Source organism: Odocoileus virginianus, chromosome 1 (genome assembly GCF_023699985.2).
Source record: "Odocoileus virginianus isolate 20LAN1187 ecotype Illinois chromosome 1, Ovbor_1.2, whole genome shotgun sequence".
NCBI lineage: Eukaryota > Metazoa > Chordata > Mammalia > Artiodactyla > Cervidae > Odocoileus > Odocoileus virginianus.
The window spans coordinates 19,180,205-19,192,577 of NC_069674.1; the positions used below are offsets into that span (position 1 = coordinate 19,180,205).

A 12,373-nucleotide genomic window follows, 5' to 3' on the forward strand; every position below is an offset into this window, starting at 1 on the left:
AAAAGTCTGACAGGACTTAGCAAGTAAGCAAGAACAATTTCATAGGCTAATGAGTGGGAGGATTATTTCAACTATCTTGGAAAAGCAGTGGAGATTTCTAGGAATTGGGCCACTGCCCACTTTTTGGCCTTTTATGGTCAGCCTCGAAAGTGTCATTCATGGTGGCTGTGGGTGTGTCATCAGCATGTTAATATATTATAATGAGCCCCCAGGGGCTGCTGGGAGTCAATTCTTCCACCATCTAGTAAGTTCTAGCCAGTCCTCAAGGGCCCTTCCCTCCTGTTTCAAAGCCAGGCCCAGTCAAGGATGAGAGGAGGGACAAATCTGTGGAAGTAACTTAGTTTTTTTTCCTTTTTTGGCTGTGAGGGTCGTGAGATAGTTCCCTGACCAAGGACTGAAGTGGAGCCCTTGGGATTGAAAGCACCGAGCCCTAACCACTGGACCGCCAGGGAATTCCCTGAAAATGACTTCTAAGGTGTGGAAGGTGGAGGAAAAGTAGGGGAGGGGGGCGGCTGGCTTGGCTCCTCACAGCACTGAGCAAGACAGAAACAGCGGCAGAGACCACAGGCCAAGGGGCCGACGCTGGGAGGACACCCAGCACAGAGCCTTGTGAGACAGAGCGGCAGCCCCGGAAGAGAGGTGCTGAGGGTGAAGAAGGAGGAAGACGCTGAGACACTGTACAGGCAGCCAGACGAAGGGGTGAGAGGAGCCCATCCCTCTGCTTTACCTTCCTTGTGTGGCTAACCCAGCGCCATTTTACCTCAGTCTATAGAAGAGCGCCAATCAAAGAAAATGGCAGCGAGAGGAAAAGTCAGAGCCTGCGAGACCAGATCTCCAGTGTGGGGAGGGCAGAGCCCTTGCCCGCAGGTCTGTGAGGGTCGGGGATGTGGAGGCAGTGCAGTCAACTCCCCACTCCTGGACCCTCCTAGCCCCCACCACCCCCCTTAAGCCAGGCCTTCCTGGAGCAACGAACAGAGCTTGTGCTGTTCATTGTCCATGTAAATGTTGGCTCCGGCCGTCTGTCCTCACCTCCTGCCTCTCCCTGCCCTGGGGACTGCAGAATTAGCCTGCTCTGGGGATCCCAACCCCCACAAGACCCATCCCCTTGAAGCTGAGCAGCCTCACTTCCCCTTCTCAGGTGGACTTGGGGCCCCAGGTGCCTTTTGGAGAAGATCCACATTTTCTTTCTGGGTGGTGTGGGTAAGCCTCTCTGACCACATTCCCTGGACAGTGTCCCCTGATCCCTCTTCAGCCCCAGAACACTTGCCTGGCTCCGATGGGCGTCTCCTTGAGCCCCGTGGGCTGTAGGACAAGACTGTCTGGGTTTGAATCTCAGCTCCTGCATTTGCTATGAATCTTGGGCAAATAGCTTAACCCATCGACACCCATATTCCTTAATCTTAGAAAAATCTGAATTTGTAGGATTTTTAATCCTTTTATAAAATAAGGATGTGAATGATAGTTTGTAGTGAACAATTAGTAAGAAAAACAGAAAAGGTATGGTGCAGTGCTCAGTTAGTATTCAGTAAAGGTCAACTACCTTTGACTCTCTTCTGACCTTGGTTTTTCTCTTATAGCCTAAATCAGCTTGTCCCCTCCCATGTCAAGCTTCTCATTGTTGTGCTTTTCAGGGCTTCCTCTTGGACGGACTCCTATCAGTGTCTATGTGTGTCCCCCTATGTGTTTCCTGAAACTTGGGTCCCAGTGCTATCTGTTCTAGAACATTCCATCATTATGAATAACAGGTATTTGCTTGCATTGGCCTTCATGTGCATACATGCTAAGTTGCTTCATCGTGTCTGACTCTTTGCAACCCTGTGGACTGTAGCCACCGGGCTTCTCTGTCCATGGGATTCTCTGGGCAAGAATATTGGAGTTGGTTGTCATGCCCTCCTCCAGGGGATCTTCCCGACCCAGGGATTGAACACATATCTCTTACATCTCCTGCATTGGCAGGCGGGTTCTTTACTACTAGCACCACCTGGGAAGCCCCATTGGACTTCAAAGAGTGGAGTTTATCAAGAGTTTTAGAGGAGCATTTTAGTACTCTGTGTGGGATAAGACCAAGACTATGCCTTCCTGGATTTGTCTCTCCAATAGGTAGGTTACTAGAAGTTTCTGCCTATTAGGGAGACAGGCACCCAAGGAGTAGAAGCATTTTTTCTCAGCCTCTCACCTGAGGTCTTTGCTCCACCCATGAGACTTAGTAGCCTCTCCCAGGTCAGCATTTAGGGTCAGCGGTCCCTCTCTAACGACTGTGTCAGTGTATCTCAGGGGCCAGGCTGCTGGTGTCACTTTTGCAATGCTTTCATTCCAGCTCAACCAGTCACTAGAAATCAGCTTTAGAAAACAGAAAAGCCTCTATGTCTGTCCCAGAGCCTCAGCCCCCTCTTCTCCTGCCCCTGGGAACCTGGTTTCCGGAAAGTGCTGCCCTGCCACATCTCAACAGGCTGCACCCTGATTTGTCTCCTTGGTGCCATGGGGGATCATTAACTTCTCTGCAACTACCCACACTTTTCAAATGATGCAACGCTTACTATCACTGGATGTACCTTGGTCCCCTGCAGTGATTGCAGAGGGCTGGAAGGGGTGTCTGTTATAGACCAGCAGGTGGGGCTTGGAGGCCCCACCCTCTCAGATCCTCATTTTTCCTCTCTTATTATTTCAGCAGGCTGTGAGAAGTTAATCTTCCTCTCCTGCAGCAGCTTCACTTCTTTTCCATTCTGAGAGGGAGCCAAAACGAGAAGACCCCAGGCGGCCATGAACTCTGCCATCACCAGCTGTGAGCACCCCAACCCCTTGGTGAGTGCTGGTAGAAGAGAGGGGATGATAGCAGTGGGGGGTGTGTTAAGTATTAGTCTCTCAGTCCTGTCCGACTCTTCCCAACGTCATGGACTGTAGCCCACCAGGCTCCTCTGTCCATGGGATTCTCCAGGCAAGAATACTGGAGTGGGCTGCCATTCCCTTCTCCAGGGGATCTTCCTGACCCAGGGATCAAACCCAGGTCTCCTGCATTGCAGGTAGATTGGTGGGGTAGCCGAAAAGAGGAAAGACTCTGGAGAAAGGTCCCAGCGTGGAGTCCTAATGCAGATTCATAAGGAAGGTGGCTCGTGTTCTAAGTGAGACTTTCAGTTGTTACAGCTGTTCTCTTGCCACCACCCTCACAAGGCAAATATTCCACCCTCGGTGCTAAACTCCGTGAAAGAATTACAAAGGAAGAAGGGAGAGCTGAAAGGTCCTCTCTGTTTTACTCTGTTGAATCTAGGTGTTTGTTTTCCAGGTTTCTCAGCATTATGATTTCTTTGATCAGAAACCCTTTCTGAAGCAAAGCAAAGAGAAAGAGGAAAGCAGAGAGAGAATGAGGGGAGACACACATACAGGGAGCGAGAAAGGCACTGAACTTCTGTTGACCAAAAGGCTGAAGTCCCAGCATTGTTTTCTTCCTCCAAGCCAGGGAAGCATGCACTTCTTTTACATAAAAGGAAGCTGAGGCCCAGAGAATTAAAGTGACAATAACCCATCTGGAGGCCTCTCCAGCTAGTCCTTGAGCCCAGCTCCCACCATTCTTTCCAGCCTAGTTTTGCCCCCTAAAAACAACCGGGGCTGGGGGCGGGGGGAGCTAACTGAGGGGGGACGCTCTGCCCACCATAGCCAGACAGAGCCTCTCCCCACCAGGCCCAGCCATGGTTTCTGTGGGACAGGTGCCACACATGAGCATGGGCTGGGCCCTCCGAACTGTCCCCTGGAGCCCGGCTGCCAGACCTTGCCCACTGCTAATCAGCCTTCTGGTAAAGAGACTGTGGCTGACTCTTCTGGAAAATTGTGACAGGCACCTCAGAGAAATTTCCTCTCTTCTCAGAATTCCCACTGCTGAAAGTCAAATTTCAACTGGGCAAATTTAAAGCTTAGTTGGCTTTATTTTTTAAATTATTATTATGTCTTTTGACCACACCTCGTAGCATGCAGGATCTTAGTTCCCCTACCAGGGATTGGACCCAGGCCCCCTGCAGAGACAGTGTGGCATCTTAACCACTTGACTACCAGGGAAGTCCACTCTAATTGGCTTTATTCAGTGATTCATGAAATGGACAGCATACCATCATAGAAGATAGATGGGAGCTTTGAGGAGCTGTACAAAATGGAGGAGTTTTATAGGCAGAAGGAGGCATGGCAAAGTTATTCTATCAAAGAGTGGATTGTTTCAGGCCAAGTCACTTTCCTGAAAAGCAGCAGTCTACCAGGCAGATCACCTCATTAGTTCTGACCAGATAATTCGAGACGGACTAGCAAAAGGTTACATTCCTGTAAGAGACCAAAACTGCATGCAATTAATTAGGTTAGGTATTAAGTCTTGGTTGGCTGATATGGGCTTAGCATTAGTTACTCCATTTTGGACCTTAAAAATTTTTTTTAAACACTCTGTTACCATCTCATAGACGCAAAAAAAAAAAAAAAAAAAAAAAACCCAACTTGGGAAGTAAGTTGAAGACTCTATTTCTGAAAGCTGTGATGTTTTCCACATCTTTAGCACACCTAAGGCCAGTAGGGAGTGGTAGGGTCTGGGCACATATCTGTCTTTATTCAGTGAACTGTCTTTTCATTTTCCTCAAAGCCTCGATCCCAGCACCCAGATTAAAAGGCCATTTTTCTGAGATGTTTTGGTTTTCCTGTGCATATTGCTTTGTTAGAACCTTCTAGGGATATAAACATGGGGAAGACAGATTCCCCAGCCCTGTTTGGAGAGACCTGGACAATCCCAGTGGCTAGAGTCAGCTGACTGGAAGTGTTAGGAAACAAACCTAGGGGGCAAGTTGGGGAGTGGGAGGCTGTGTGGGGGAGGGATGGAGTCAGAGGGCCAAGGGATTCATTTCCCCCCAGGAATCCTCCTTCCCACTGCTGTTCCCTCCGTGCCAGTCTCCTGCTCTGCTCCAGGGAGACGACAGGCTGTCCCTGAACACACAGGAATGCATCTGCCAGCAACTGCCCTCGACCAGGAGAGGAGAGTTCCTTCCATTCTCCCATTTACAAGGGGACCTGGGACAAGCCGTGTAATATCACTGAGCCTCAGTCTCTTCTCTGGAAACTGGGTTGTGAGAATCAAACGAGAGGATGCCCTGGAAGCTCTTTGCAAACTGTAAAGCGCTATAAAATGCCACACCTCAATGAAGGCCTCTTTGAGCAAGTGTTTTCGTGAAATTCCAGCCCATGTGTTGAGCTGATAGACTCTTCCAATCAGAAGAAAAGCTTGTGGCCTGTCTTCTCATACCAGTGCTGACTCATGGGGAAGCTTCATTAAGAGTTTATTCTTCCTTCAAAAAGGGGCTTGGAGGCATTCTTCTGCCACTATGAGTCAGAGACTTAAAAACAAATTATTTATTTGGCCATGCCAGGTCTTAGTTGCAGCATGTGAACTCTTGGTTGAGGCATGTGGAATCTAGTTCCCTGGCCAAGGATTGAACCTAGATCCCCTGCATTGGGAGCTCAGAATCCTAACCCCTGGGCCACCAGGGAAGTCTGAGAGTTACAAAATTTTACTGACCAGGGATTCCCCTGGGATAAAGTCACTTCTCTCATCTGGATATGCCCTGAGGTGGGGCTTTTTCCACCTCCACCTGGGAAGCCCCTGCTCTACAATATCTCTGGGATGTCACATTTCCATGTATATCTTTAATATGCTAGTGACTCATCTCTGACACACAGGAATCTTAGCCCACTGTGTACCTGCTTATTTTACTTTTTGCCCCAGCACTTTCTGTAAGTGACACAAAGTGCTTTACAGCAAAAGATGTATTTTGATCAGGCTGTGTGCTTTCTACCAGCCACAGCGGACGTGTTTCACAGAAGTCACACACTCTTATCAGAGTGAAGAACCAGCTGTTCTCAAGGAAGAGAGCTTTTCTCCACTCTTAAGTTCTAATTTTTTTTTTTTTCATGTTGAGCCTCATACAAGGACAATTTCCCAGAAAAGTGTTGTAAAGCAATTACAGAAGTGGTTTCCATAACCTCATCAGATCCAGATTGATATCCAGACAAAACTTAGAATATTCAGAGTCATCAGGCTGAGAACACTCTTTGAGTCACTGACTTTTTTTTTTTTTTTTAAGATTTTTTCTGATGTGGACCAATTTCAAAGTCTTTATTGAATCTGTTACAATACTTCTGTTTCATGTTTTGTTTTTTTGGCCACTGGGCATGTAGGATCTTAGCTCCCTGCCCTGGGATCAAATCCTCAGTCCCTGCATTGGAAGGCAATCTTAACCAGGGGACCATCAGGAAGTCCTGAGTCATTCATTGACTCTTAAATGGGTGGGGGGATGGGGGTGGGGGGGTGGGGGGGAAGGCCCCAAACTAACATCCCCCCCACTGTTCCCCCAACCCTTTCCCCGCCTGCCCCCACCCCTTTGCCTTTCTGAGAATTCCGAGGGGGTCTTGGGAGAAGGTATGAGGTGAGTTTGCTAGAGCTGTACCTGCCCCGCGTCGTGTGAGCTCATTCACAGGCACACATAACAGGAAGCCACATACACTTTTGAGCATTTTTGCAACCCTCCCAGAGTCAGAAGGGGGCACGGAGTCTGAGAGAGGGGAAAGTGAAAGTGAAAGTGAAGTCGCTCAGTCGTGTCCGACTCTTTGTGACCCCATGGACTGTAGCCTACCAGGCTCCTCAGTCCATGGGATTTTCCAGGCAAGAATACTGGAGTGGGTTGCCATTTCCTTCTCCAGGGGATCTTCCCGACCCAGGGATCGAACCCGTGTCTCCCGCATTGTAGGCAGACACTTTACAGTCTGAGCAGTGATGTGCTAATGGCTGCCAAGCAGGGGATGGACAGACCACCGCGGCCCCAGTTCAAACTGCGCGCTCTGTTGGTCTGTGTAGCCTCCGCAGCGTCAATCAACCAGCCAGCCAATCAACAGCCAGTCTTTTTTCTTCTGCCCCTCCTCTTTTCTTAAGCAGGTTCTTCTGCTGCTGCGCCCATTGACTGCACCACGCGGTCACTAAAACCTCGCGGTAAGTGCTCCGGAGTTCCCTCGGGCATCCTCCAGGCTATCTTTGGCTTGGCCTTGACCTGCTTAGGCAAAACCACCCTTCTTTCACATCCAACCCAAGTACCAAAGCTGCATCAGTACAGCCTTCTTTTCAAGAATCCAAATAGGATCAGCATAATGTTTCCAAAGAGTTCTAACCAGTTATGGATTTATTTTAAAAAGTTGATGAGAGAATCTTCATGGTCATTAATTTATACATGTGTTCATTTATTTATTTATTTTCTCACTCAACAGATTGTGCTGTGAGCACTAACTCTGTGCTAGCGATGGAGTAGAGAAGTTATGGGACTTTATGGACTTTCAGATGAGGAAACGTGTTTTATGGCTGTGAGGCATGCCTGGGGCTGTAGTCTGAGGCAGAAGTGGAGAGAAGTCAGGGAAGGCTTCCTAGAGCAGGTTTCGGAGACATGCTTCCAGGCATTGCTGAATAGATGAGTAGAAGCAAAACTCTTACATTTAAGTTTCAGAAACTAAATAATAGATTCATGAGCAAACGCTGCACTGAGCCCCAGTAACAGGGCGATTCTGCAGACCTGTGTTGTGGCTGACTCAGTCCACCCACTCTCTGCAAGCCTGACGCAGCCCTGAGTTCCTCCCACCGCCTGGACCTCAGTGCTCTGGGAAATATTCTCCATCGCCAGTGATGGGGCCCCCACGTACTGGGAAGGAGTTGAGATCCGGTTTGCCAGTGCTCCATCCCACGGAAGAGGAGGACTGGCTTCCTCTATCCCCACGTGGAGATAGCACATCCATCCCACCCACTCCCCACCTCAGACAGAACTGTCCTTAGTTGCAGCTTCCCTGGTGGGATCTGAACAATACCCTTAAAATGGCAGTTCTTAACTGGGGGTGATTTTTACCCTACTGGTGACATTTGACAATGTCTGGGGACATTTCGGGTTGTTACAACTGAAGGTGAGGGCAGGGGCTTGCCACTGGCATCTAGTGGGTCCAGGTCAAAGATGCTACTAAATATCCTGGGGTGCATGATATGGCCCCAACCCCTGCCATGTACACACACAGCACAAGGAAGAATTATCCTGTCCAAAATGGCAATGGTGCTGAGGTTGAGAAACCCTGTCTTAGAATATAACGTTCCCTAGGGCCGCCTATGGGGTCGCAGAGTCGGACATGACTGAAGCGACTTAGCAGCAGCAGCAGCAGGAACCAGTGCTGTCCTGGAAGTGGTAGGCCACAAACACCCAGTTCTTGAACTGGTGGCTTTCTTGCCTCTCTCCACTTCAAAGCACCTGGTGACCCCTTGCCCTCCACTCATCTGCTTCTCCTCCTTCTCCAGGGCAGGGCCGCTGATCCTTAGGGAGAGCAGCCATGGTGTCTGTGCCCACAATTTTGCTCCCATTTCTTTCAAAATCAGAAGGGGGAAAAAAAATAAGTTTTAGATGAAAGAGAAAATTTTTAGTATATAATAATATGTCTTTGTATCAATATAGTCCCAAAAAATAGCAGATTTCTTCTATAGGAGGAGCCCATAGCATTGAAGTGATTAGCATTCCCAGGAGTCATAGTGCAGCTTCAGTTCAGAAGTTGTTCTTTGAGGCTGTGCTGGAGTAAAGAGTGCTTGGCCATGGAGGTTGGTGTTGGTATAGGTGCCTTTAACATCTTTTCCAGAACTTCTCTCTGAGAAGCCCGCGCTATTTTCAGGGCACCCTGGCTGTGCCAGTGGCAGAACCTGCTCTTCTTCTGTGGTCTGACCCTGCTGGGGCTTGTCACCTAATTGCCTGATCTTCATGCTGGTGGCCTTACCCCACTCTGGCCACACTGAAGACGTTGTTTTCCTGTTCCTCTCACCTACAGCTGCTCTAATGTCACTCAAGTGTGAGTTAAAAGCCTTTGAAACGTGGGACCAGAAGCTTATCATAGTTATAGAAAATAATATATTTACTGGGCAGGCACACTGTGCAGGTCACAGAACTGTGTGCTTCATGCTCTGTTTTTTTCCCCAGGTTTATTAGATGTAATTGACATATAACATTGTGTAAGTTTAAAGTGTCTAAGACATTGAACTGATACAACTATATGCTGCAAAATGATTACCACCATCAGTTCAGTTCAGTCACTCAGTCATGTCTGACTTTTTTTTCCAACAATAATTATGGTATTTATTTAAATTAATACATTTACAGCCCAAATAGTTCTACATTGTACATTTCATGTTTAACCAACTTCATAAAAATACTTGAGAACAGCTGTACTCACAGATTTAGACTACTAAATTATTTCTTTGCCCATTCTTCTCTCTCTTTTCTTGCCCGAATAACCTCTTTCAGATACGGTTCAAGTTAGAATTTATCCTCCTCATATTTTGTTCACTGTTCTTTAGGCAGGATCTGCTGCCTCATGCTGAGGTCCAGTGCTCTCTTAATGCAGAACACTCTGTTCTCAGGAAGGTTCTCAGGAAGCCTTCTTATGGCTTCTTTTACATCGTCATTCTCATATATTGTGTCATCTCGTGTGAAGCCCAGTTTATTGAACCTGACAGCATTGTAATACCATTTTCGATACCCTCCAGCCACCTGCTTGATGCTGAAACAGCTAGCCAGCCTGCCTTGTTGACCTGACACTGTGTCTAACTCTTTGCGACCCCATGAACCATAGCACACCAGGCCTCCCTGTCCATCACCAACTCCCGGAGTCCACCCAAACCCATGTCCATTGAGTCAGTGATGCCATCCAACCATCTCATCCTCTGTCGTCCCCTTCTCCTCCTGCCCTCAATCTTTCCCAGCATCAGGGTCTTTTCAAATGAGTCAGCTCTTCACATCAGGTGGCCAAAGTATTGGAGTTTCAGCTTCAACATCAGTCCTTCCACTGAACACCCAGGACTGATCTCCTTTAGGATGGACTGGTTGGATCTCCTTGCAGTCCAAGGGACTCTCAAGAGTCTTCTCCAACACCATAGTTCAAAAGCAGCAATTCTTCGGCTCTCAGCTTTCTTCACAGTCCAACTCTCACATCCATAATGACTACTGGAAAAACCATAGCCTTGACTAGATGGACCTTTGTTGACAAAGTAGTGTCTCTGCCATAGCAGTTATTAATAGATTCCTAGGTGTCACTAGTGGTCAAGAATCTCCTGTCAATGCAGGAGACTTAACAGATCTGGGTTTGATCCCTGGGCCAGGTAGGTCCCCTGGAGGAGGGCATGGCTACCCACTCCAATATTCTTGCTTGGAGAATCCCATGGACAGAGAAACCTGGCAGGCTATGGCCCATGGGGTGTCAAAGAGACAGACACGACTGAAGTGACTTAGTGACTTAGCAGCAGTTATTAGTAGTTAGCACCTCCATCACGTCATGCAGTCACCACTTCTTTTTTGTGCTGAGAACATTTAGGATTTACTCTCTTAGCAAATTTCAAATATATAATACAATTATTAACTATAATCACCACACTGTACATTAGTTTCCCAGAACCTATTCATGTTAAACTATTTGTTTGTATCCCTTGAGCAACATCTCCCCATTTCTTCATGTTCCAATTTAAATTTTTCATCTATGAAGTAGGTGTTATTAACATTTTTGTTACACAGATCAGAAAAATAAGGCTTATACATGTTAATAATTTGTCCAAGTTTGGTAAACTATATAGCCAATAAATTGGAGGAGAGAGTTTATGATTTGAAGTTAATTTGGAGTACCCTTAAAGGAATGTAACTTGGCTATTGACCCTGCTGCTACTGCTGCTGCTAAGTCACTTCAGTCGTGTCCGACTCTGTGTGACCCCATAGACAGCAGCCCACCAGGCTCCCCTGTCCTTGGGATTCTCCAGGCAAGAACACTGGAGTGGGTTGCCATTTCCTTCTCCAATGCATCAAAATGAAAAGTGAAAGTGAAGTAACTCAGTCGTGTCCGACTCTTAGCAACCTCATGGACTGCAACCTACCAGGCTCCTCTGTCCATGGGATTTTCCAGGCAAGAGTACTGCAGTGGGGTGCCATTGCCTTCTCTGGCTATTGACCCTAGAACATTCTATATGCTCTACACTTATTTACATTTGTGTTATATCCATTCATTTCGCCATTTATGAGCATTGGGGTTGTTCTAGAAGCTGGGACAACAAAGGAGAGTAAGGCACAGTGAATGCATTCTAGGAACTCAGTTCCAGCAGAAGAGATGGATAAGGAAATAGTCCATTGTAATAAACACATTATGATAAGGGCTTTGGCACAGGCCTGGCCTGTGAGAGCATAAACACCGGCAGCTACACCATCTGGGTCGGAATCCCTATTTCCTTGCACTTTTTCTTGAGAAACCCACTTTTCTTTCTTTTTTTTTTTTGGCTACACCATGTGGGATCTTAGTTCTCAGACAAAGGATTGAACCCATGCCCTTGGCAGTGAAAACATGAAGTCCTAACCATTAAATGAATCATCAAGGAATTCCTCTGCCCATTTCCTGACCATGGAGTTGATCCCCATTCGTCCTTCCACAAAGTTTATTTTCTGTTAGGGCTTGTTGCAGATGTGTAATATAAAAAGTCACTGGTCTTTTGAGTCTGAATCTAGAAACCACAAGCTGGCCAGCATATATCACAATACCATTGTTCTTGCCTCTAGAAAGCTGTCCATCTGTCTGGTTGTAATAAGAAAGTGAAACTAAGCAGGAGCCTCTGGGGCTCCTGGGCACAGAAGCCTTTCCATGTCCCTTGTTCCTTGTTTGTGGGGAACAGCCTCCAGCCTCCATGACCTTCCCTGAGTCCCAAAGGGTAGATTCAAACAGTTGCTAACCAGGGGAAGGAGGGGATTCAGAGATAACAGAGAGCAGCCAGGAAACAATAGTGCAGGCTTTGGGCAGGGTCCTGGTTCCACCTCAAGAGATAAAACAATATCTTTCGAGCTCTTTAAAGAACTAAAGTAGAAACAGTGACAGACTTTATTTTCTTGGGCACCAAAATCACTGTGCATGGTGACTGCAGCCATGAAATTAAAAGACATTTGCTCCTTGGAAGGAAAGCTATGACAAGCCTAGGCAGCATGTTAAAAAGCAGAGATATCACTTTGCCAACAAAGGTCCATGTAGTCAAAGCTATGGTTTTTCCAGTAGTCATGTATGGATGTGAGAGTTAGACCACAAAGAAGGCTGAGTGCCAAAGAATTGATGCTTTCAAGTTGTGATGCTGGAGAAGACTCTTGAGAGTCCCTTGGACTGCAAGGAGATCAAACCAGTCAATCCTAAAAGAAATCAATCCTGAATATGAATTAGAAGGACTGATGCTGAAGCTCTGATACTCTGGCCTTTTGATGCCAACAGCCCAATCACTGGAAAGGACCCTGATGGTGGAAAAGATTGATGGCAAAAGGAGAAGAGG

At 47.2% G+C, this 12,373-nt stretch overlaps 1 protein-coding gene and 1 pseudogene across 1 annotated transcript in view; one reads left to right on the forward strand and one right to left on the reverse strand.

Annotated features, from left to right (window-relative positions):
- Positions 1-2,674: 2,674 nt before the first annotated feature.
- The window catches only part of LOC110128973 (solute carrier family 23 member 1-like), a 62,897-nt gene continuing 53,198 nt past the window's right edge, over positions 2,675-12,373 (forward strand). The window contains exon 1 of the mRNA XM_020880065.2: positions 2,675-2,802. Coding sequence (XP_020735724.2) covers positions 2,761-2,802 — 42 coding nt within the window. The 5' untranslated portion in view covers positions 2,675-2,760. The remainder of the gene's footprint in view (positions 2,803-12,373) is intronic.
- Positions 9,265-11,078, reverse strand: LOC110128976 (cytochrome b-c1 complex subunit 7 pseudogene; annotated as a pseudogene).